Source organism: Mesoplodon bidens (genome assembly GCF_964165515.1).
Source record: "Mesoplodon bidens genome assembly, chromosome: 8".
NCBI classification, from domain to species: Eukaryota; Metazoa; Chordata; class Mammalia; order Artiodactyla; family Ziphiidae; genus Mesoplodon; species Mesoplodon bidens.
This window is the reverse complement of record NC_138165.1, coordinates 74056543-74082773: the sequence shown is the minus strand read 5'-3', so window position 1 is coordinate 74082773 and position 26231 is coordinate 74056543. Positions and strand designations below refer to the sequence as shown.

Genomic DNA, 26231 nt, shown 5'->3' with positions numbered 1-26231 from the left:
AGCTGAAACCCAGAGACAGCCACTCAATATACATAACCAGCTTTCCTTCTTTAAGTAAACTCTTATTTCAAAACATCAATACAAACATCAATAAACTTATATGAATTTAAGCAATTTTTTATATTGCATTTGTAATTTTTAATATTTTTATTTCCCTCTTGAAGTCTGATTTAACAAACTAAACTTTCCCAGGTACTTAAATAATTTCTAAAATCTAGTAAGCTAAACTTATACATATGGTAAGCCTTAAGTTCTTTTCAGTGTTTGACTATTGTCTAAAAACTTAATGAGATTTTTTTACTTCAAAGCACAAATTAGCTCTGTTGATCAATTACATAACTTATATTGGAGTACAAGGCTGGTCTGTTCATCTAATAGACCAAATTCTTTTAAATATTAAAAAAATACTTAAAACACCAAATGTGCACAGATTCCTTGACAAAAAAATAATACGTTTAGTTTTTGCATATTAACTATAGTTCATTCTAACTCTTCCTATGGCTAACTCACTATCTCAGGCATTCTGAAGTACCTTTTCTCGTATTGTCCAAGATGCTACCTAGATACTGCTGGGAAACTCCTTAGCCGTATTTATAGTGACTTTTGTAATGCCTTCCACAGCAGGAGTGTCTTAGCTTTCCTATTCATCATGGCACACACCCCGTGTTGAATCATACCAATGGCATTTTTCCCATCTACCTAGTGAAATTAGCAAGTCCCACCCAAGGCTGCTACATGACTTAGCTGAATTTTACTCTTTCTTTGGCTGTCATTTTATTATTTTGTTCCATGTAGATCTTAGGATCTTTAACCTAATGGAATCTTGCTTTTCTCCCCCCATATTTTCCCATCCAGGGAGATCAAAACCACTTGGGGAGTCTGATTAATTTGGGGGTATCACTCATCTTTCTGTTTGATTATATGCTCACAGTATTTAAGGCCATCCTAACTGGAAGAAAGATTATAAAAATGAGATACAAACTTAGAGAAAGGTTGAAAATAATAGTTTTCTAGGCATTTTTAGATATTCTTGTTAGCCTTTCAAATTTCCTCTTTTTAAAAATGTTCTCTTTTACCTCAACTAGAATTCCCACCCTGTAGTTATTCTTCCCTTAATAGCTAAAGTCTTTAGATCTCCTTATAGCCAGGTAGTACTGTAACCTCAAAACAAGTTATCAAGTTCCCTGCCAAGAAACCAGTGTTTTAGCCAGCAAAGCATCACATGGGATGAACCACCACACTGAAACTGCTTCATGTTGGCAGGAGTGAGACCTTTCCAGTGTTTGCTCCACACGGTTTCCACTGAAACCAAACTCACAAATAATATGGTATCCTCTATCCAGTCTCCTCAGTTTCCATTGCTGTAACACGTTTTGCTCGGAGGGAATCACAAATGCCAAAAGTGTAGCATGTCCTGACTTGTAATGTTTTTTCCCCCTATGACAGCCTTTTCAGTTTTCCAGCTCAAGCCAGTTAGGCACTCAGTTGAAGAGTGCGCTTCCACCTTTAGACAGTTATCAGGTTGGTTCATTACCTACTCCAACCAACTTTTTGAAGAGAATTTCTAAAATGTGTCACCTTTTACTTTGAGACGTTATGGCATCTCAAATATTTAAATTGAAACAAATTATAATGGAGAGTTTTCTCTACTCATAATGTATAATTATCTCTAGAACACATATGAATGCAGATAAAAATTTAAAGTATGTTAAAATATTACATTATTTTGAATCAATTATTATTACCTTATAATAATTTTGCACCAAAAAAGTGTTGAGCTTTATTCTCTATTGGCCACTTTTATCTTAAATTAAAAAATTCCTATTTCAAGATACTTAACACATCTTAAAATTATATGCCACATTTGGCAGCATTCAAAATAATATATTTTGGGCACTGAAGTCTATTTAAAATAACTGATTATAAAAAGATTTTAAGGAACAATAATGTTGTTGGAATAAACTTCCCAAGGTGACTAATTGTAGAGGCACATCATTCATCTTGGTATAGGAGGTTCCTTGCCTTATACTTAGTGTATTTATCTTTTGAATTTGTTATATGCCTAGATATTGTGTCAGGTACTGGAAATACAAAAAATCCCAAGACATACTCTCTACTTTTAATTGCACACAATCCAAAGTTCTAGAGTTTATATTTTTTACAAAATTGTTAATATATGTGAAAATCTTTCAAACCACTTTTTTTAAATTGAAGTATACCTGATTTACAATGTTGTGTCAGTTTCAGGTATTAAGCAAAGTGATTAAGTTATATATATTTATAACTTTTCAGATTCTCTTCCATTATAGGTTATTTACAAGATACTGAATATAGTTCCCCATGCTATACAGTAGGTCCACTTCTTTAGTTATGCCTTGAAAAAGCCTGAAAAGCTCAAGAACAGCTAATTTTTTTCCTTGAAGGAGGAGCTAGAGCCTGACACCTAACCTTGTTTTATCTTTGCTTTCAGTGAAGTAATGAAAATGAAAAAGAGGTACGAAGTGGGTTTGGATAAACTGGATTCTGCTGCATCTCAAGTAGCCACAATGCAATCCGAGTTAGAGGCTCTACATCCTCAATTAAAAGTTGCTAGCAAAGAGGTTGATGAAATGATGATGATCATTGAGAGGGAGTCTGTAGAAGTTGCCAAAACTGAAAAAATAGTGAAAGCTGATGAAACAATAGCAAATGAACAAGCTATGGCTGCCAAAGCCATCAAAGATGAATGTGACGCAGACCTGGCAGGGGCCTTGCCCATATTAGAGTCAGCTCTAGCTGCCCTTGACACTCTCACTGCACAGGTAAGAGCACAGCCACAGGCTTGCTAGGAGACGCATCATCATAGCTTAAGAAAGTACTTAATATTGTGGGCTACAATCTAGTCTGTCTTTCCAAATTAGTCTCCACATTTAATGCAATTGAAATAATTTTCAAATTGGCAAAAAGATTCACTCATTCACCTGGAAAAAAAGAAATGTACATGCATGACTAAGACAATTTTGAAAAAGAAGCAAGCTTCCAAATGTTCTAAACAACCATACAACAACTGTTATTTCAGGAATTTTGCAGAGCAACTTTAATCAACGGGTATAAGACCCAAGTACATATTTTGATGCTATGTGCACCTATTTCATATTTAGACACTTGTAATTGGGCTATACCTTACAGTATATATGATAAAGTGTTATGTCAGTGTTTGTCAGTTGTTTTTTGTGATACATAATATGGCTTATAGTGTCATATTTTATAATAACATGTCTAAGCTTTGAAATTTATTAAAAATTAAGGGGTGAAAGTGAACATTTCAATTAAGAAAGATAAAGATGAATTTTAAAAAATAAATAGTGGGGCTTCCCTGGTGGCGCAGTGGTTGAGAGTCCGCCTGACGATGCAGGGGACACGGGTTCGTGCCCCGGTCTGGGAAGATCCCATGTGCCGTGGAGCGGCTGGGCCCGTGAGCCATGGCCACTGAGCCTGCGCGTCCGCAGCCTGTGCTCTGCAACGGGAGAGGCCACAACAGTCAGAGGCCCACGTACCGCAAATAATAAATAAATAAATAAATAAATAGTGTTGGGAATCTTGGCTAAACTTTTGGGTGGGGTAAAGGAGAAAGTGTTAGATCCTTTTGTCACACCTTACTCCAAAATAGATTTCAGATTGAAATTTAAATATAAACAGTTACATTACTATAAAAATGGTTGAAAATGTAGGTCAGATGTTAATAATCTTGGAATGTAAACTAGAAACTAGGACTTCTTTGGTATAAGAAATCAGGAACAAAAAAACACTAAGCAATATTGTTCGTAATGTATATGCTCTTTCGTATTTTTCATAAATAATAAAAAAATTTTAAAGTACTGAATTTTAGTACCTAAAAACCAACACATTTTGTTTGATATAAACACCATGGACAGAACTTTAGAAATACTGAGGAAAAACTTTTCAACTATATGGTAAACAAGATATTAATATGCTTCTATGTGAAAAGCTCTTACAAATCAATAACAAGCTCTAAGATAAGATAGTAAATGGTACAAAGAAATACTAATTCACAAAAGAGGGAATACAAATAGTCAGTAAACATACGAATACAAAATGTCAATAAACATATCATTCCTCATTTGTATTTAAAGAAATACAGATCAAAATAAAATTTCTTTGGCCTGTCAGAATGCCTACCAGTGTTGCTAAGGGTGTATGTAGTAAAACAGCAGGCACCCTTCTGCTTTCTGGAGGGCAGTTTGTCAATATTTGTCAAAAGCTTTAAAAAAATAAAAGACATTAAGACTTTAATTCAATATGGCAATTGTAATAGTAAAAAAGAGAAAAAGGCACAGATAGGGTATTAGAATTATGGTTCTTATCTATGCATTGTAAGGCTATGCAGCCATTAAAAATGATGTAAGTGTTTACCAGCATGAGTGGATGTTCACTATGTATTGTGATTGAAATAGAACAGATTTTAAAACAGCGTGTATGTTAAGTATACTATGATTCCATTGGTTAAAATACAGCATATACACTGGTTTATAGCATATACATATGAAAAAGATATAGAGGAATATAAAGGAAAATGTTTACAGGAGCTAACTATATATAGTTTGTTTATAGGAGACATTCATATGTATAATTTCTCTGTGTTTTTCTGTTTGCATCTATGACTTTTATAGCTTTTCAGAAGCAACAAAACTCTTACTTTGTGACAGCCAAACTCTCTGTCATGTGTCTTTGAAGTAGATTTCATGTCATAGTAATCTCATATAGGGTATCTTCCCGTTACTCTTTTTTGTTTGTAACTTTTCCTTTGGGATAAACTTCTCAACACTTCTTGACACAATTCTATCACTTTCACCATTTCTACCCAATGAACAGTGAGTTTCTATCTTATGGCTTAGTTTGAAAATAGGAACCAATTACAAGCCACATGTAAACAATTCTTTTTTAATAATAGCATGTTGTTATTTCAAGGACATTACAGTGGTAAAATCCATGAAGAGTCCTCCCGCTGGTGTCAAGCTTGTTATGGAAGCTGTATGCATCTTGAAAGGCATCAAAGCTGACAAAATCCCTGACCCAACGGGTTCAGGGAAAAAAATTGAGGATTTCTGGGGTCCCGCCAAAAGACTTCTTGGTGACATTCGGTTTCTACAGTCACTTCATGAATATGACAAGGACAATATTCCTCCAGCTTACATGAACATCATAAGAAAAAATTATATTCCAAATCCAGATTTTGTTCCAGAAAAGATTAGAAATGCTTCAACAGCAGCCGAAGGTCTGTGCAAATGGGTCATAGCAATGGATTCGTATGACAAGTAAGTACTAACAAAAAGAAAATGAACTGGTGTGTTTTATTTTCAGGTTGGCCATTTAAATAATATAAAGAGATACACAGGTGAGAGGGTCCTCAGAAAATCCTGTCTAATGCCTGTTATATGACATATTTACTGGAGGAAAGACTATACCAACTAAATAGTATAATACAATGATACTTCAACTTTTTGGACTCAGGAACCCTTTACATTCTTAAAACTTATTGCAGACCCCAAAACCTTTTTTATCTACCATATTAGAAATTAAAACTGAGGATTAAAAAAAATATTTACTTCATTTTTAAATAGCAATAAAAAACTCCACATGTTTACATAAGTAACTTTTTTTTTAATCCACATTTTCAAAAAAAGTTGTGAGAAAAGTGGTGGTGTTTCATATTTTTGCACATCTCTTTACTATGTGCTTTAATAGAAGACAGCTGCACTCTCAGATCTGCTACTTCATTCAATCTGTTGTGGGATATATTGTTTTGATTGAAGTATATGAGGAAAATGCAGCCTCACACAGATGTTTAGTTGCACAAGGAGGACCTCTTGGAGTCCCTGAAGGGGAGGGGACATGTCTTGGACCACATTTTGAAAACCACCCTTATCATATATTCTTTGTTTAGACAAACAGCCATTTTTGATGATTGTATGAGAAATACTAATATATAAAACAGAGTAAAAAATTTTGGTTATTTCTTCAAAACAGGAACTATTACTGGATGTCTTTCAAACTCATAAACAGTTTGAATCATTGTACATATATATTACAGGCTATGTATATTTTGGACCATGATATATTATGTTAATGATAAATTTTAATTTAATGTTTTATCATTTATTTAGAAAGATAACATGACTTAATTCCATTTTCCAGATAAAAGAGAATTTAGATCCATCCTTTTTCCTACATAATCCCTTTTATTACCAACATACATATTTATAAGATAGCTGGTTTTAGTTAGGGATATATTCTGAAATTTGAGAAAAGTACAATATAAAGACAGGAGTGTCATTCTTAGATGTATTTAATAAAACTGGAAGAGAAAAAAAAGAGTTGGAGAACTGAGGAAGTGGGTGGACACACAAAATCATTTTAACTATTTTGAGATGAAAATAAAATAGTTAGATTAATCCATTTAATTATTTAAAATAATAAAAAAATTTTAAAAATGAAAGAGTAAAATGATGTAAATAAAATACCCTTCTTCTCATCATAATTAAGCCTTAACAAATTAGGCTAGTTTCCACAAACACTGCTCTATTTTACATGTATATGCTTATTCTCCTTTTCCAAAATTACTGAAATTGACATTGGTGACAACTCAATATTTTATTTTGGGTAAAAAAATTACTTATTTGAAAACATTATGTGTATTTGATATCTATTTTAGTAGTCATGTTTTATGTGCTGAGATCAGGTTTGACTGATTCCTAAATGAAATATAGAATATAGAAATCTGTGTAGGTTATACATGAAGATGTGTTTTAGTAAGGATATTAGAAAAGTAAATTCAGTGATGGAAAGCACACTAGAATATTAAACATGTATTTAATTTTCCAATTGTACTTTTGGCAGAGTGGCAAAAATAGTAGCTCCCAAAAAGATAAAACTGGCTGCAGCTGAAGGGGAGCTTAAAATTGCCATGGATGGTCTCAGAAAGAAGCAGTCAGTGCTTCGGGAAGTTCAGGACAAGCTGACCAAGCTTCAGGACACACTCGAACTAAATAAACAAAAGAAGGCTGACTTGGAAAACCAGGTATAGGATAATACAGACAAATATGGGCAAATCCTCAATTATTCTAAATAAAAATGATGTTCATGCTGGCACAAACACAGCAATCCTGTTTTCTTCCTGGTCAGTGGTTGGCAAACAGTGGACCACAGGCCAAGTCCACCATTGTCAGTTTTTGTACAGTCCACAAGCTAATAATGGTTTTGACATTTTAAAATGATTATATATTAAATGATTATATAAGTACCTATATAATATCCTCATTTTTGCCTCTTGGTCCACAGAGCCTAAAATATTTACCTTCTGGCTCTTTACCCCCATAAAAAGAAAAAAATTGTCAATAATCTCTGTTGTAGATTACTAGAATATTGAGCTAGATTATTTAAATCATTCTTCATTATAAGTGAGAAAATGGAGAACCAAAATGTTAAGTGACTTAGGTTATATAAGAGTTAATAACTGATTTTCTTTGCTGTACAACTGAAACTAACACAACATTGTTAATCAACTATACTCCAATAAAAATTATTTTTTTAAAAAAAGAGTTAATGGCAGAGCTGAGATTAGAACTCAGTACCCAGAACCATACATAGTGTGTCCACTGAAAATGTTTTTAAGACTAAAACCATTGTTCTTATATAGTGATACCATTTGCAAAAATTAATTGCTAGAGTCTGATTATGTTCCAGAAAAAAGTCAAAATATTTTATAACAGTTAACATATATTGAGTGCTAATATGCAAGACACTGTTGTTCTGAGAGCAATGTATATTATCTCATTGATTCTCACAAAAGCTTTCTGAGGGAGGTAATCTTTTTGAACCATTTTGTAATAACTAAAGCACAGAAAAGTTAAGCAACTTACTCATGGTCAATGCAGCTTCTAAGCTAAGATCCAAACCCAGGCAATCTGACTCTAATAGCTATGCTCTTTCTCACTGTACTAGACTGCTACTTTCTGTAGGATATGTGCACAAATTCTATGTTTGTGCAATATGTGATATTGTGCTAATCTTAAAAATGTGACCTATTATTAGGCATGGGTTCCAAGTGATCAGTTTTAGTTTAAATAATGTAACTAAAAAATGGGTATGTGGTTGCTCACTGTAAACATTTTTCAACTGTGTTGTATGTTTGAAATAACTTTTCATAATAAAATGTTGGAAAATTATGGTAATGTAAATTGAATGCATGCATATATGTGTATTAAAAATCTACTTTTGGAAGAGAAATTTTCGCTAAAATATTTTTATTTGGTGGTTTCTGATGGCAACTTTATTATAGTCCAAGACTTGATTCAACATTTTAATATTGTTGAAAGAAGAATGGGTGAAGAAAGAAACTAGGAAGCAAAAGATATTAAAGAGGGAAAATTAAGAGAGAAAGGTTTTCATTTAGGAAGTATCAAAAATATTACCAATTTCATACCTTCTGCTTTTTTTAAACCTATCTTTAGATAAACTGATACAGTGTTTTATATCTTTTAATCTAAAAGCATTTATTTAATATAAATATTGATAGCATAAGAAAAAGTATAAGCCAAATTCTTATTCCAAAATAATCTAAATGTCTCTGCTTTTATCAATTATTTACTTCCTCTGTTCATGTAAATTATTTCATTTTGAACTTTAAGATAACCTTTACTTAATCTTGTCATCTTCTAAGAATAATGATGCTAAGTCACTTAAAATTAATCAAAATAATTCAGGTATTCTATTGAAATATTGCTATTGCATGGGTTGAAATAGCTTTTCCCAAAGTTTGCCATATTCATAATTACCCTTCCTCTTTTTTAAAATAACATTGCTTAATTATGTATAATCAAACTTGGTTGACAGTCTTATGCACAAAGTAGACTGTCAGCTATTGATTGATGTCCTAATTTAAGGTTAATTGCAAGTGTCTGAGTAGGTTGACACAATTTAACAACTTGAAAATTGTGCTTTGTAAGTAAGCATAAATTATTAAAACTTTTAAACATGTAACCTTTAAAATTATCATTAAATCAACAACAAGTTAAATGAGGGGAAAACGTTCATAGAATATTTAAAATAAAATGCATTTAGATTATTAAAATGGAGGGGAAACATCTATATTTGCAAGAGGATGTCCTTTATTACTTAATTAACTTTCAGTGTCTCATACTGTAGCTCATTTCCTTTAATAGATCTATTCTTTGCATTATATGATAAATATCTGTTATGAATTTCACAAATTATATTAAAGTACACATTTTATTATGAAAAATATTCTAAAAGGTCATGGACTTGCCGGTCTTCATAGTTAGATATTGCACATTTTTCTTTTAGAGTGTTAAAAAGAATAAATTCCAGGCATGTTTGTAATGTAAAAATTTATCCCTGAGGGTAAAATCTTGCAGAAATTTAAATAATTTTTTAACTTATTCTCCTTGTAGATGTTGATAAAAGTTTACTTTTATTTTTGAGGTTGACCTGTGTAGCAAAAAGCTAGAACGAGCTGAAAAGTTGATCGGAGGCCTTGGGGGTGAGAAAACTCGCTGGAGCCAAACAGCTCTGGAGCTGGGGCAACTGTACATCAACCTGACAGGGGACATCCTCATTTCCTCAGGGGTCGTCGCTTACCTCGGAGCCTTTACATCTAACTATCGACAGGTAGGGAGTACTCATCGACCTCTAGGGTCTCTTCCTGACCCTCCCATTACACTCAACATTAATCTTGGGGTTTTTTGTTTGTTTGGATTTTTTGGTAAGTACAAGGGAGAAAAATGTTTTCAAGTGATTTCTAGTTGTGTATTTTAATTATTCAATAAATTAGCTTGGTAGCCAAAAAAGTGCTATATCAAATACTCTTCTAATTGTTTTAGAAACAAAAAGACCTACTTTAGAACGTGATGTGAAATGGTAGGCTCTAATGATAAAATTTCAGTTCTTAAACAAGTATAAAGGTATCGGGATATATTGGGGGGCTGGAGGGTGTTTAGTCAACTACTCTCTATGAATCTCAATAATAAATCATTTCCAAATGACTTGAGAAACTGAAACTTTATGGGAGGAAAAGATGAACCTACCTAAAACCCAATTGATAAGTGGCTTCTTTCCTAAGAAAATAAATACCAGGTTCCCTGCTTCGAATTCCCACCCCTTTGACGGATTCTGCCTCCTCGATCCAACTCCTAACCCCTACTTTTTCTCCCAGCATTTTTGTTCCACTGTTCAGTCCCTTTCTCAATGAGACCCATCACATTCTTCAGCTCTCTCTAGGAGTACAACCCAGGACATGGCCCTGTCAAAGCAGGAGGAGAAATTTAGAAAAGTTGAAAGGAGAAGAGGCAATGAAAATAAAGAGAGAAATTTGAAACATTTGGCAATAGCTTCTGGTGTCAACAGAGGAGAGAAGGAGTAAATGAAAACCCACTTCTGTGTGTGGCTTTACCAAGTTTCACAAAGCATTCGCTTTGCCCGTGGTCTCAGTTGAGCTTCACTTGAATTCAGGGCTTTCGCTTAAGTAGGGTTGATTCTTGGTGGCCACTGTTTTGGTTTGCTTGTTTGCTTTTAACCAAACTAGTTTAAAATCCTCACATTGATCATGCTTCTGTCTTTAGTCTTTTGGGTTCTGGTAGCCCTTGTCCTTGTGCATGACTTTCATATTCTTCTTAGCTTTCTGTCTTCATTTGTGTCTGAATGACTGTCTGCAGTTATGGCATTGACATCTTGTAGTTCAGATAATTAACTTTTAACATGACACTATTTACCTAGTCATAGACTTGTTTGCTCGACATTTTCAGAGACTGAGGCTTATAAAGATTAAGAAAACTGCTCAGAACCACACAGCTGGTTAATGACAGAGCAGAAATGAGACTTGTTGTCACCTGAATCCTAATTTAGCCCTCTTTCTACTCTTCTTTTTTTTTCTTTTTTTTGCGGTATGCGGGCTTCTCACTGTTGTGGCCTCTCCTGTTGCGGAGCACAGGCTCCGGACGCGCAGGCTCAGCGGTCATGGCTCACGGGCCCAGCCGCTCCACGGCATGTGGGATCTTCCTGGACCGGGGCACAAACCTGTGTCCCCTGCATCGGCAGGTGGACTCTCAACCACTGCGCCACCAGGGAAGCCCATCTACTCTTCTATGTCAACATGGAAGGATGGAAGTAGTACCTGCAGAGCCTCCTACACTCCTCTGTTGGTTTCCAACATACCCCCGGGTGTCTGCACTGGCTCCTGTTGAGCATTCCAGTGCCATGCTGGAAGTCACCAGCCAGGGCCACTCCTCCCAACCCAGCCCTCTCTGACGACTCCTTCCAAAGCACTGCATCTTGCTTGACTCCCCAGTCACCTGCTTCCACCAGAATGGGGGTTGCCAGTTAGACCACTGCACAAATGCTTCAAGGAAGCATTGAGGCCTGAACTGAGACCTTGAAATTTATGGACAGAAGCAAAGCAACACTAAACTAGACACAAGCTCCAAGCAAAGCTCATAACTCCTTCTGTGAACTCATGTCCACTGTCCCCACCCCTGATTCAAGAGGACACCTTATCCCGTCCCATCTAAGAAGGCTTGAAGGCAATTTTATCCCTTCCTTGCTTTACTGTAGCAACCTAGGCTTTTACTTAACTAATCTCTAACGTCATTGTTCCTTCCTTTGAATTCATTCTCTGAATCCTGCTCTGTAATCGTCTCTTTTATCTATTTCTCCTGGGTCAGGGCAGCTGGCAGTTTATGCCCCATCAAGTTTCCCATTCGATTCTAAGCACAAGGGTAATAGTGGCAACGTCAGTGTTCTGCCCAGATCCCCACCTGGTTTCCTGTGCTTTCACGTCCAACAACCAGCACCTGTGGCTTTTTTGGCAGACTTCCCTTGGGTTCTTAGAACTCATTTTGTGCAGTGCTTGGAGAGCTAAAATTGGCTGGGAATTTACTGCCCTCTGAGGCTGGCCTTAATGAAAGACTGAAAGAGGTGAGAGCCTGAAGGTCTGTCTCCCTTCCTCTGGTTGGAACAAATGCAAGGAATAACTTACACACCCTGTAGGAGTAAGGTGTAACCACCTGTGCAGAACTTTGGCTGATCCCTCACCTTTTACTGGCTTCTTCCTGGTCGTTATACTGCTTCTCCTAGTATCCCTTCCTTAATAAGTCATTTCAGATAAATCTTCATGTCAGAGTCTGCTACTGGGAAACCCAAATAAGACAAAAAGGCTTTAAAACAATCTTGTTTTTTTTCCTAACATCAAAGTCTCTGGATACCAAGAGCCTGCAGTAAGTAGATCCCCTCCCTCTAAGCTTGAGTCTGAGTAGCTGTCAGTTATTCATCAACCCCTTTGTAGAGTTTCTGGCACTCCTCATGATAAAACGTAGAAAATTTCCATTCTCCTAGCATAACTGGGCCCACAGTATTCGATTGTAATGCCCATGCCTATCTCCAAAACAAAATCCTACAAAGCTGTAAGGACATACAAGCCCTGGAGTTGAATTAATTTGAACTTTCTAAGAGACCTTTTCCTACCAGTAATCAAAGTCAAAACTGCTTTGGTGGTGGTAATTACTTTCACCAAGATGGCACCCTTAGTGGTCAATTTTCCATTTCCACCAACTATCTTACCACCTGATTACCAGCCAAGGTCCTTGGCTTGTATTTTGAGATGCTTGTTCAGAGGCCCTCATGTTCATTTCACTTATTCTCTGCTGCTACACTCTTACAGATGTATAATTGGCCGCTTAAATTTCTAAGCCAGAGTTTATCTGTGATAACATACTACACCTGTCAACTATAGATAGCATTCCACAGCAACTATGGCTTTCATTTGCCCTACTTCTTCCCCATATCACTGGCTACGATGCCCATACCAGCATCAAGCTGTATCTGAGAAAACCTTCAGACCTCCCCATAAAAGTCTTCAGGCCAACGAAAAATCAAAACATGTCCATAGGAACTGTGTACTAGGAGCCAGAATCAAACTGGAAATGCTGTCCTGGTGCCAACAACCAAACCAAGTAAAAACCCAGATGATAGTCATTAAGTACTCATGTGCGTGCTGTCTTAACTCAAGTTTTGTTTTTGTTTTTTGTGGTACACGGGCCTTTCACTGTTGTGGCCTCTCCTGTTGAGAAGCACAGGCTCCGGACGTGCAGGCTCAGCAGCTATGGCTCACGGGCTGAGCTGCTCTGTGGCATGTGGGATCTTCCCGGACCAGGGCACGAACCCGTGTCCCCTGTATCGGCAGGCGGACTCTCGACCACTGCGCCACCAGGGAAGCCCTTAACTCAGTTTTGAATCATGGTTAACAACTCTGAATTCCCTTCTGTGGGCAGTTTGCTAAGCCCTCACACCAACCATTTCCCTTTTCAGGCTCTAATAGTCCTGGGTTACAATAGGCACATATCCAACTCCCAGAGGCCCCCATATACCTAACACCCAAGGACGGCCCCTTCTTCCTGGTGCCTGTGGAACTAGTCAAAAGACCCAGTCATCAGGAAGCCCTGGAAACCTAGCTAACTCCACCCCACTCTGCTTGACGTTTATAAACGGCCCCCTACAGTTCCACCTTGCTGTTACTCTGGGTCCAGGTGGAGCCTCCTGTGTATCAGCTTTCTCTCATTTGGAGCTGTAAGTAACAAAGAGTTCTGCCTCTCATCTATAGGAGTGTCTTTGTGTTATGGCCCACCATCCAAGGAAGCTTTAATCATACCTAAGATCATATAATTAGGAGACAGAAGCCTGGCAGACAATGCCTTAATCAAAATAAAAATATCATCCATAAATGGACAATTTGAAATCATGTGCCACTGATGAGATGCAGTGAGAAGAACACAGTATTATTTCTGTGATGTTCCTGCCAAAGGTGCATAACCTAAATTGACTCATGAGAGAACACCACACAGAACCAGCCGTGGGGCATTCTACAGAGTAACCGGCTAATCGAGGTCACGAAAATCATCAGCTGTCCCCAAACTGTCATAGCCTTTCATGTGCAAACCGAAGGGAATGTTGGTCCAACCTACTCAGCAGGAACCCGAGGGAGATGGTAGTACCCATCGTGCCCTCTCAGCTAGCTCCACTTGGCACACAAGGCATCCTCATTTGCCCATGGACTGGTATCAACACCACATATATCCACCTTCTCCTTGTCCCTTTCTAACCTATTTTCTCTCCAGTCATGTCTTTCACTGTTTATGAACCCTTTGATCTATAACCTCAATTTGGACCTTGATTTCTGATTTTCTGAGTGTGAACCTAAGCTTGAAGTACGCTTCTGGATCCTGAACATCCTAGCAAACTGTGCCCCGGGTGGGGTATCCAAAACTCCAGTATGTGCCCTGATCCTTACTGGTGCCTAATAAGCCTGCCCTGGTTCCTCCCCCAGGACATGTGAGAGCCAGACACAAATGTTTTCTGTGTCCCCTACTGGTTCAAATTGGATTTACTTTTATACCACAATATTGTAGTAAGGTGTGCTGATACTTACAATTTAAAGAAAATGTGTAGGGCTTCCCTGGTGCTGCAGTGGTTGAGAGTCTGCCTGCCGATGCAGGGGACACGGGTTTGTGCCCCGGTCCAGGAAGATCCCCCATGCCAAGGAGCAGCTAGACCTGTGAGCCATGGCCGCTGAGCCTGCGCGTCCGGAGCCTGTGCTTCGCAATGGGACAGGCCACAACAGTGAGAGGCCCACGTACCGCAAAAAAAAAAAAAAAAAAGTGTAGAAAAACATGTTGATCTCCATGTATTTTGTCAACAGAAGCTTTGGAATCATAATTGGCAATTATTTTTTCCAGGTACAAAGTTCTGATTTCTAAGTGATCTATCTAAATTTTATCTTAACATTATATATAATTTTCATTTGAATACATAGTAGAGCTTCTAAATTACGATTTTATTTTGAAAAATAGGATGCACACAAATCATTTTTGAGGTAGAGTTTCATCGATACTTTGTAGACTCAGAGCATAGTTGAGGAGTTTACAAGGTATTCATTTGGTAACCTCCAACATCATTTTTCTATCTTTCTGTGTATGTCTTAAAGAACCAAATCAAGGAGTGGACAAATTTGTGCAAAGGAAGAGATATCCCCTGCTCCGACGATTATTCCCTTATGAGTATTCTGGGAGAAGCAGTGACAATTCGAGCCTGGAATATTGCTGGATTACCTTCTGATTCATTTTCTATTGATAACGGGATCATAATAACGTAAGGAAAATATTTCTCACAAATGATCTCTATCAGTCAGTCTTTTCTTTATTTATCTGTGTACCTTTTTAACACAGCTAGTAAGCTTTTATAGTATTGAAAAACGTTTTACTTAACTAATTAGCTAAATTAAATATGGATAATCACTTCCTTCTCCAATTAATGTCAGAGTAGTTGAGCATTGGAGACAGTAGCAAACAAACTAAAAACCCCAGATGATTTTTGCTTAATTTTTAATCAATTTTTAGCAAATAGAACAAAACCCTGCCATAAGTAAGTGAAGTCCAAATTTTTTATTCCCATAAAACACAGGGTTTTGTTATTATAGGTTAGTGAAACATGCAGGGGTAGGTTTGTGTTGGTGATGTCTTATTCCCTGCTGGGTGTGCGACCACCTTAAATGATATGGATACATTTCTGGGTCCTGGGCTGATTGGGGCTTTTAAAAGAGTGGTGCTATTCCTGGAATCTCCTGGTTAGTAGATAAATCCCATGGAGGTTGGGCCGTGAGGATACTGGAGGCTCATCCAGCCTTACCTTTCCTCAAGGTGTTGCCTCCTAGAAGCCAAGGACTTCACTCTGTCCTAGTGTGAGGATGATCATTGATTGTGTTATTTTCAAGGTCACATTACTATGGGCCTTCTATCACTGGGCCAATCTTTTTGGAGGTTTTAACATGTTAGAAATAGCACAGGGAAACCATCAGGAAACGTTCAGTTCTGTGTTACATCACTATTTTGAGTAGTTGTTACTTTACTACTGAAAAAGTAATTGATATGACGGTACTTAAAGTAAAAATGGTTGAGGCATGTAAATTTTTTAAAATAGAATTAACCACTATGTGTAAAAACCAGTTATTATTAATTTTTTTGTTTGTAATATTTATGAAAATTATTCTACAAATTAAAATTCTGGTGAACAAATTTCTTTACTGCTCAGCAAATGATCCTGACATATGGATTTCTATAGCATTTATTTACTGAACTATTCTAAAAGGATTTGAAGCATGTGCAGTTTGAATATAACATAAAATAGGATAAAATCTGTTAAGACCACCTAGGGATATTAAAGAAGTAGTTACTATTAGGTACTTGAGACAAGCTAATCCTTGCAGTTGGGTCCTGAATTAAGCTCACAGCTTTGCAAAAACAAAGGTAAAAAAGAAAAGCTGTGTCACACAGTTCTCATTTTTCAATCAAGCAAATCATACTCAGAAAAACAAACTTTCCCAGGAACTAAACTTACATTTAATTATTTTGTTGATTTGGAGAAGAGATTATCAAGCTTTTCTTCGGTGGACTAAAATTAAGCACAGTGTACTCTTGGTCTGATAATCTAAATTAATCCAGGAGAAAAATTATAGAATCTAGATAAATGGTAAATATGTGCATTAGTTTGCAACTAAAACAGATGTTTAAGTGCCTTTTAAGAAGTATAGGATGGCAGCTAGTTCGTTTTTTAAATACTTAACAAGTAGGTGGCAAACAGTTTGCGTAGACGTTTAATGTGAGAATACACATTAGACATTGACAATATGGGAAGTTTCTAAAAGTTTAGAAGTCTATCTTTTGGAAGCCTCATATATTGTTGGTGGGAATGTACATTGGTACAGCCACTATGGAGAACAGTATGGAGATTCCTCAAAAAATTAAGAAGAGAACTACCATATGATCCAGCCATTCCACTTCTGGGTATTTATCTGAAGAAAACAAAAACACTGATTAGAAAAGATATGTGCATCCCTATGTTCATCACAACATTATTTATACTATCCAACAATATGGAAGTAACCCAAATGTCTCTCAACAGATGAAGGGCTAAAGATGTGGTGTATATGTAAGATGCAATACTACTCAGACATAAAAAAAATGAAATCTTGCCACTCGTAACAATATGGATGGACCTTGAGGGTATTATGCTAAGTGAAATAAGTCAGATGGAAAAAGACAAATACTGTATGATTTCGCTCCAATGTGAAATATTAAATAAATAGATAAATAATAAACAAAACAAAGCAAACATATAGATACAGAGAGCAGAGTAGTAGTTACCAGAGGGGAGGGGATGGGGGTGTGGGGGGAGGGTGAAATGGGTAAAGGGGATCAAAGATCTGGTAATGAATGGAAACTAAACCTTTGGTGGTGGGGGTGCTGTAGAAGTCAAAATATAATATTGTACAAATAATAATAATTAATGATAATAAAATTTTATTTTAAAATTTCCAATAGAAAAAGAAAGAAGTCCACCTTTTACTTTTGTCCAGCTGGGCCAATTAACTTCAGCTAAAATAATAGTCCAATTTTGTTGTTGTTGTTGTTGTTGCTATTGTTTCCCTCTCAGAAAAAAAAGCTTTGATCTTCCCAAACAATTGTGAATATATTTGGTCATGTCCCACATAGTAGTAGTTATGCCTTTATTGTTTTGATTTGCAATTTATATACTTTTGTTCTACCTAGGAGGACATCTATAACCTATTCCTGTAACTCCATTTATCCAGCGGAGGCTGATATACTTCTTATTTTCTAGCAAATAAATGTACCCTTTCTTTTGGGTCCAGTCATATTTCAATAATACTGGAACTGTTGATGAATGTTTCTGCTTTTAAGATTCCATATCTTTCAGTGATCTTTTTCAAAATGAACTTCCATTTCAGGAGAGATTGAAGTAGAAAATGGTTTTAATGAGCCATAACCCCTAAGTGTTTGCTATTTGTTTGTAAAAGTGTTGAAGCATTAGCAAGAAGTTATGGTAGCAACCTTACTAAGTAGGAAATATTAACATTTTTCATTCTTGGCTTTTTTACTAAGTAGGAAATATTAACATTTTTCATTCTTGGCTTTTTTTTTTTTTTTTTTTTTTGTAGTACGCGGGCCTCTCACTGTTGTGGCCTCTCCCACTGCGGAGCACAGGCTCCGGACGCGCAGGCTCAGCGGCCATGGCTCACGGGCCCAGCCGCTCAGCAGCATGTGGGATCCTCCCGGACCGGGGCACGAACCCGTGTCCCCTGCATCGGCAGGCGGACTCTCAACCACTGCGCCACCAGGGAAGCCCTTGGCTTTTTTACTAAGTAGGAAATATTAACATTTTTCATTCTTGGCTTTTTTTTTCAAAGATTTTGGTAATCTTATACTGAGAGGTTTCAGTAAATAGGTTAAGGTGATCATTTTGAAGTATCAGATAAGTATCTTACTTATTTGTTAGTGTGTTCTTCCTTCCCCAGAGATACTTACTTGATAATGATAATACCTAATATGGAGCACTTACTAAGGACCTGAGCCTGTGCTAAATGCTTTTCACGTACTATCTCAGCTGAGGGAAGAGTCAGTAATTTAGGGAACTGGAAGAATATGTAAAATTTGGACAAGTTAGAACATAATTAACTTTTGGAGCTACTGACACTTGAAGTTTCCTTAGCTAATCAGAATTTCAAGGGCTAGTGATAACATTAAATGTAATTGGATTCTATCTAAACATTTCACAGGGAAAGTATTGGGATTGTTTAACAACTTGGTAAGTAGATCAGACCTATATCTAATATAACTCTGCTTTTAAAAAGTATTTTAAGTTTTCATTTTTATAGGAGTCAGATAAATCAGGTTTATTTCAGCAACAGTAATAACTGAGAGGAACACCCACCTTTCTTTGTCTGTTTTTATCTGTGTGTGTGTGTGTGTGTGTGTGTGTGTAAAGAGGAAAATACCAGAACTCTTTGAAATGCTCCACTGCTATATATCCAAATTCCATCCTTCCATGCAGACTACAGTGAACATGTATTATCATGTTAGAAGTCTGTATTTTTCAAAAATACAAGAGCACCAAATATTTATCCTCTCTAGATAATAGCAAAAGAACAAGCACTATCAAAACTTGGAGTGCTGGGTGCTATAATAATTCAGTTTCCATTTGAGAAACTATGGGAGCTCTGATCTTCAAAAGCAAACATTGTAGACTTAGGCCACAACATTGTCCTGTTTTTGAATCAAAAAGATATTATCTTTTTTTTTTTTTTTTTTTTTTTTTGCGGTACGCGGGCCTCTCACTGTTGTGGCTTCTCCCGCTGCGGAGCACAGGCTCCGGACACTCAGGCTCAGCAGCCACGGCTCACGGGCCCAGCCACTCCGCAGCATGTGGGATCTTCCCGGACCGGGGCATGAACCCGTGTCCCCTGCATCTGCAGGCGGACTCTCAACCACTGCGCCACCAGGGAAGCCCAAAAAAGATATTATCTTGAGGGTGTTGTTTGAAGAAAATTAATTTGACGCAGTTGTTAACTGGGTATTGAACAGTATCTCTCTTCCAACTTTTTTCTTCTTTTTCAAAATTGTTTTGTCTAGTTTTTACTTCTCAATATAAATTTTAGAATATCTACAGAAGATTTTGCTGAGATTTCAATAGGGACTGCAGAATCTATAGATCAAAATTTGGGAAGAATTGACAACTTAGTAAGTCTTCTAATCCATAAACACAGTATATCTCTCCATTTATTTAGATCTTCTTTGATCTTTGTTAGAAGATCTTATCTATGAGTTCAATTTTTAAATACTTATAGGACATTCAAGTTAACTATTTATTCTCAAGTGAGTTTTGGTAGTTTCTGTCTTTCAAGAAATTGGTCCATTTCAGCTAAGTTGCCAAATTTATGGACATAGGGTTGTTTGTAACATTCCCTTAACATCCTATTAATGTCTGCAGGGTCTGTGATAATTTTCTCTATCATTCCTTATATTGGTAATTTGTACTTTCTTTGTTTAGCTAGAGTTTGATAAATTTTGTAGATCCTATCTAAGAACAAGCCTTTTATTGCTTTTCTCCTTTTTTATTTTTTTGGTTTTTGTTTTGTTTGGTTTGTTGGTTTTCAATTTCATTGATTTCTCATTTAATATTTACTGTTTCTTTTCTTTTGCTTGCTTTTGACCTAAATTGCTCTTCTTTTTCTGATATAAGAGGGAAGCTTAAGCTACTGATTTTAGATTTTTTTTCTTTTCTAATCTATGCATTTTAATGCTATATATTTTCCATTAAGTACTGCTTTAGCTGCATAGCACAAATTTTGATATGGTGTATTTTTACTTTCATTTCCTTTAAAATATTTTCTGATTTCTCTTAAAACTTTTTCTTTTTTGAACCATAGGTTATTTTAAAAATGTATTGTTTAATTTCCAGATACTTGAGAATTTTTAAGCTTTCTTTTTATTATTTGTTTTTTAATTTTTAACAATTCCATTATGTTCAGAGAGCATACATTATCTGATTCCAGGTGCTTTGAATTTATTACAATTTGTTTTATAGAATAAATATGGTCTATGTGAATGTTCCCTGTGCAATTGAAATATTATGGGATGGAGACTTCTTTAAATGCCAGGTTGAGTTGTTTGAGAGTGTTGTTCATATCTTTCATATCCTTGCTAATATTCCACCTACTTGTTTCTTCATTTCTATCAGTTTTAGCTTCCTGTATTTTGGAGCTCACTTGTTGGATGCATACACATTTAAGATTGTCATGTATTATTGATGAACTGACCCTTTTATCATTATGTATTATCCCTCTTTATCCTTGATAATTTTTCTTGTTCTGCAGCCTCCTTTTTTCTGATATTACTATAGCCAGTCCAGCTTTCTTTTGATTAGTATTTGCATGGTATCTTTTACCATCATTTTACTTTTAATATAAATATGTTGTTATATTTGAAGTGGGTACCTTGTGGATAGCATACAGTTTGACCTTGTATTTTTCTAGTCTGATGATCTCTCTCCTTCAATTAGTAAATTTAGACAACTTTATAATGGATATGGTTGATATCATTGAAATTAGATCTGACATTTTATTATTTTTCTGTTTTTACATTTGGTTTTTGTTGCCCTGTTGCTCATTTCTTATTCTTTTAGATTATTTGAATAATCCACCATTTTTAGTATCACACTTTAATTTATCTATTTTTTACTATAATACTTTGCATTATCTTTTAGTACAATTTTTCACAATCTACCTAGAGATAGTTTACCACTTCAGTTAAAATGTAGAAGACTTGTAACCATGCTAGTCCCCTATACCCTCCCCTGATTATATTATCATAGTCATATATATTATGTCTGCATACATTGAAACTCTGCCCCCCAGACACATAATGTTAATATTTTGTCTTAGAATTTATGTATACTTTAAAGAACTTAAGAGGGGGGAAATAGCCTATTATATTTATCATGTTTTGATCTTCTTTTATTTCTAAAGTTCACTGTGGCATCATTTCCCTTAAGGGTGAAGAACTTTAGCATCTGTTTAGAGCAGATTTGCTGGCAAATAATTTTTTAGTTTCCTTCATTTGAGAATATTTTTTATTTTGCCTTTATTCTTGAAGGATATGTTTGGTGGACGTAGAATTCTGGGTTGACATTTCTACTCTGTTCTGGCTCCATGATTTCTGATGTAAAATCTGCAGCCTTTTGAATAATTTTCATCCAAATGTAATATATCATTTTTCTCTGCTGCTTTTTCAAAATATTTTTTCTGGGTTTCCCTGGTGGCGCAGTGGTTGAGAGTCTGCCTGCCGACGCAGGGGACACAGGTTCGTGCCCCGGTCCGGGAAGATCCCACATGCCGTGGAGCGGCTAGGCCTGTGAGCCATGGTCGCTGAGCCTGCACTCTGCAATGGGAGAGGCTGCAACAGTGAGAGGCCCGTGTACCGAAAAAAAAAATTTTTTTTCTTTGGTTTTCAGCAGTTTGATTATAATGAGGGTGGGTGTGGGTTTTTTGTTTTTTTGTTTTTTTGTTTTCTCCTTTTTAAGGATTGAGTTTTGTGAAGCTGTAAATTTATGTGTTTCACTGAATTTGGGAAAGTTTCAACCATTTTTTCAAATATCTTTTCTACACCAATCTCTTTCTCCTTCTTTCTGGGCCCCAGTGACATGAATGTTAAACCTTTTAATATTTTCTCACAGGTCTTTGAGACCCTGTTCCTTTTTTTTCCAGTCTTTTTTCTCTTTATTATTCAAATTGGATTATTTTTTTCACGGGTCATCAAGTTCACCGATTGTTTCCTCTGTTGTCTCCTTTCTGTTGTTGAGTCCTTACAGTGAAGTTTTTATTTCAGGTATCATATTTTTCAGTTCTAAAATTTTCATTTGGTTCTTGTTAAACTTTCTATTTCTCTGTTGATAACACCTCTCTTTCCATTTATTTCAAAAAATATTCACCGTTACCGAATAAAGAGTTGTTATAATAACTGCTTTAAAGGTATTTTTCTAGTAAATCTAACATCTTACTTTTTCTTTAAGAATTAGTCACATTCTGGTTCTTTGTGTATCAAGTAATTTTGGACTGAATCCTGTTATAGCAGCCTGAGCAGATTATGACTCCCCTCAGACTCTATGCACAACAGAGGCCCCTTTTCCCAGCTCTTCTATCCGGAGAGATGGATTTTCACTCAGTGTTTTAGGTGACTGAATTACCACTGCTCCGCCATGGTAATATAGTTCTGTGGCTGGGTTGACCTGCGGGTAGGGACAGAAGAGAGAACAGAGAGATTCCCCCCACCCCCACTCTCTGGCTCACACATGATCATTTTCTCCATCTTCTACTTTGAGTTTTTGCTACCTGTGCCTGCTTCACAGTTCCCCCCATTAGGCCTGTTCTCAGACCAAGCCAGAAGATAAGGAGAAAACACACACATGCACACACACAAGAAAGTCACCACCTGCTTATTGGTCAGTATTCAAGTTTTAACTTTTTCCCCATTCACTTCTTATTACTTACTTTTTAGAATCTGCAAGTAGTTGATTTTTGTATTTTATCCTAAAATTTTCATTGTAATCAGTGACAGAGGTAGGCTATAGTGGATTTTACCCAGTTTGGTCAACACCAGAAGTCCTTTCCTCTAATTTTGAGATGGTGTTCTTTCGACCAGTCTTCTCCATGTGGGGATAATCTCTTATAAAATATCCATTTTTAGAATGAGTTAACTTGTATGGTGTTTGTCAGATGTTCTTTTTGCTGTTCCTACTTCAGTGGATCATCATATGCAAGCTTTATTTGATCTAGGAAAAGAGGAAAAAGAAGAATCAGCATGGACCCGTCCCTCAAAGAATATACAATTTAGTTGGGTGATGCAACTAATAAATTATAGAATTACCATAATAGAATATTATCAGTATATGAAAGTACCATAAATGTAATATGGATGAATGGCTAAAGAAGTTCAGTGAGAAAAGAGATCAAGACAGGCTTTGTGGACTGCATAGCATTTGAGTTGACATTGAAATGTGAGTAGTACTTGAACATGAAAGGATGGGGGAGAAGTGCATTTTGTACAAAGAAACAGCATGAACAGGGGTATTGTGGCTAAAAAAAATGTGGAAGCAACAGAAAGAAGAGTGAGTCATTTCAGTTTCTTTAGGGAAGCATAAATGCTGTCTAAAGCTCACATAATCCTCCAACCTTAAAAATATTTCTAAAATGTAACAGAATGCAACTTTTACATATAAGTTTTGTTTCTAATTTCCCTCTTACTTCTTTTAGTTTCTTATGGATATGGTTCCCTTTTTATTAGTTGTTTGCAACTACTCTTTTGGTCTCGTTTCTTCTTAAATATAATTAATATTATAAAATGAATTCTGTCCCCCCACCCCCTACAAAATCATATGTTGAAGATGTAACCCACTGTGTGATTATATCTGGAGACAGGGCCTCAAGGAGGTAATTAAGGTTAAATGAGGTCATAAGGGTAGAGCCCTCATCCAGTAGGACTGGTGTCCTTGTAAGAAAAGGAAGCGACACTAGGGATGTGCGTACAGAGCAAAGGGCACTTGAGGCCACAAGAGGGCTGTGTTTTCTGCAAGCCAAGGAGGGAGACCTCTGCCAGCACCTTGATATTGAACTTCCAGCCTCCAGAATTGTTAGAAGACAAATTTCTGCTGTTTGACAGTCTGTGGTGGTTTCTTATGGCAGCCCAAGCTCACTAATACATTATATAATGCTTATATTGGAGGACTGTGGTTCCTTTCGTTTGGGACAAATGATCGGATGAAATACTAAATTTGTGTTGTAATGAGATGGAATCGAATAGATTATCCTGATTCATCCCCAGTTTTTTTTTTTTTTTTTGCCCCAGTCACCTTTTATTTTCTCTTCCTGTTCTTCTGATGCTCAGCATGAATTTGCTGTGCTCACTTTTGGAAGAGTATGACAGTATCTTTAGGAAACTGGCCAAAATTATGACTTGTGTTTACTGAAACTTCTGAGAGGAAGAAAGAGAACAGTGATCTTAATGCTGATTACATTTCACAGCAGATAGAAAGCTCTGTGGTTGGATACCATGTCATGATGGCAGATACTGGTTAATTCTTTGTGACCCAAAAACACCTGGGCAGTAAACCGGGCACCTTGTGGTGGTTCACTGCTCTTGTTCTTATCCTAAAAGGGAGATGTGAGTGAGAATAAAGTAATAAGTATGAGCTCCCTCATTGTGCAAAAACCCTGACTTTCATAAAATATATTTCTGTTCATAAGAAGCTCGCAATCTCTAGGCAAGTATGTAGTGAACTACATATGTGACATTAAATATACAGCTGTTTGAAACAATTACTGGGTCAACAATTATGTTAACACTTAAGGATCAATGGCTATTATGAAGATTAGATGATATAAAATTTTGCTTCTCACCGTTTTTTTTAGACCACTGTATTTTTAATGGTGTAGATTTCAAAAAGAGATGTGATGTCTCCATCCTTTCTCTTTACCTCTTGTGCAAATGACAGCAGATAGAAGTTGAGGAAATGAAGTGGCTTGCCCAAGGTCACAGAAGTAATTAATGGCAGGGCCTAGTGAAGAATTGGAGTTTCCTGATTTCTAGTACTCTTGATGGTTATCATTGTGACTAATTAGCAAGAGCAGCAAACATTTTCAAAAATATAATTTAACATTGAGAGAATTGTAATTTTCCAAAAGGAGTAAAAGAACTTGTGTTAAGTTTGCCAGATGGCTTTTGTAGTTGCCGTTCTAGTAGCCTTCTCAATTTAAATGTCTCTGCTTCAAGAACACAGTTTCTCAAAACAAGCTAAAAAGTAAAATAATACTATAAAGTTTAAACTGAAAGAAAGTGATGCATGCCTCTCAAATAGCATAGAGACAGATCATGGCTTGACCAGCATTGTCTTTCTTTCCCTTTCAGGAATGCAAGAAGGTGGCCTCTGATGATAGATCCTCAAGGTCAGGCTAATAAATGGATCAAGAACATGGAAAAAACCAATAGTCTTCACCTAATTAAATTAAGTGACCCTGACTATGCCAGGACTCTGGAAAATTGCATCCAGTTTGGCACCCCGGGTATGTACTTGAATAACAAGCATACATTACAGAATTGCCTGGAGAGGGCACAGTTAACCCAAAATGATGTAGGGCTTTTTTTTTTTCTTTTGAAGATATTTGTGTCAGACTCATCTTAAATGATTACTTTGTTAATATCTTTCATTATTTATTGGTAATGAATCAAGTGAGAACTTTAGAGATTATAGTTCTAACAGGTTAGGATGCTTTCTTTGTCTCAAGATTCATTTGGGATACATCTTCTAATTTAGCTGTTTTAATTTTTGTCTGTTGTTTGCCATTCTTTAGTTCTCATTATAGCTCCACTTCTGCAATTAAAAGGGCCACTTGATATGCCAAAAGTATTTTTTTTTCTGCGATACATGGGCCTCTCACTGTTGTGGCCCCTCCCGTTGTGGAGCACAGGCTCCGGACACGCAGGGTCAGTGGCCATGGCTCACGGGCCCAGCCGCTCCACAGTATGTGGGATCTTCCTGGACCCGCGCAAAAACCCGTGTCCCCTGCATCGGCAGGCAGACTCTCAACCACTGTGCCACTAGGAAAGCCCGCCAAAAGTATTTTAACACAATATTAGTCCAACTATCTCTTTGTTCTTCTCTCGACTTATCCTACAAAAGTGGCAGAGAAGTGAGTGCACGTTTTACGTGGCTGACTATTACCTGCCATTTACAATGGAGAGATTAAGAACATGACGAGAATT

General features: G+C 36.4%; 1 protein-coding gene across 1 annotated transcript in view; it reads left to right on the top strand.

Moving 5' to 3' along the window:
- The window catches only part of DNAH7 (dynein axonemal heavy chain 7), a 243288-nt gene that overhangs the window by 150576 nt on the left and 66481 nt on the right, over positions 1 to 26231 (top strand). Inside the window, exons 42-47 of the mRNA XM_081242420.1 lie at positions 2471 to 2801; positions 4969 to 5315; positions 6898 to 7078; positions 9502 to 9687; positions 15050 to 15213; positions 25377 to 25531. Of these exons, the coding sequence (XP_081098546.1) occupies positions 2471 to 2801; positions 4969 to 5315; positions 6898 to 7078; positions 9502 to 9687; positions 15050 to 15213; positions 25377 to 25531 (1364 nt within the window). The remainder of the gene's footprint in view (positions 1 to 2470; positions 2802 to 4968; positions 5316 to 6897; positions 7079 to 9501; positions 9688 to 15049; positions 15214 to 25376; positions 25532 to 26231) is intronic.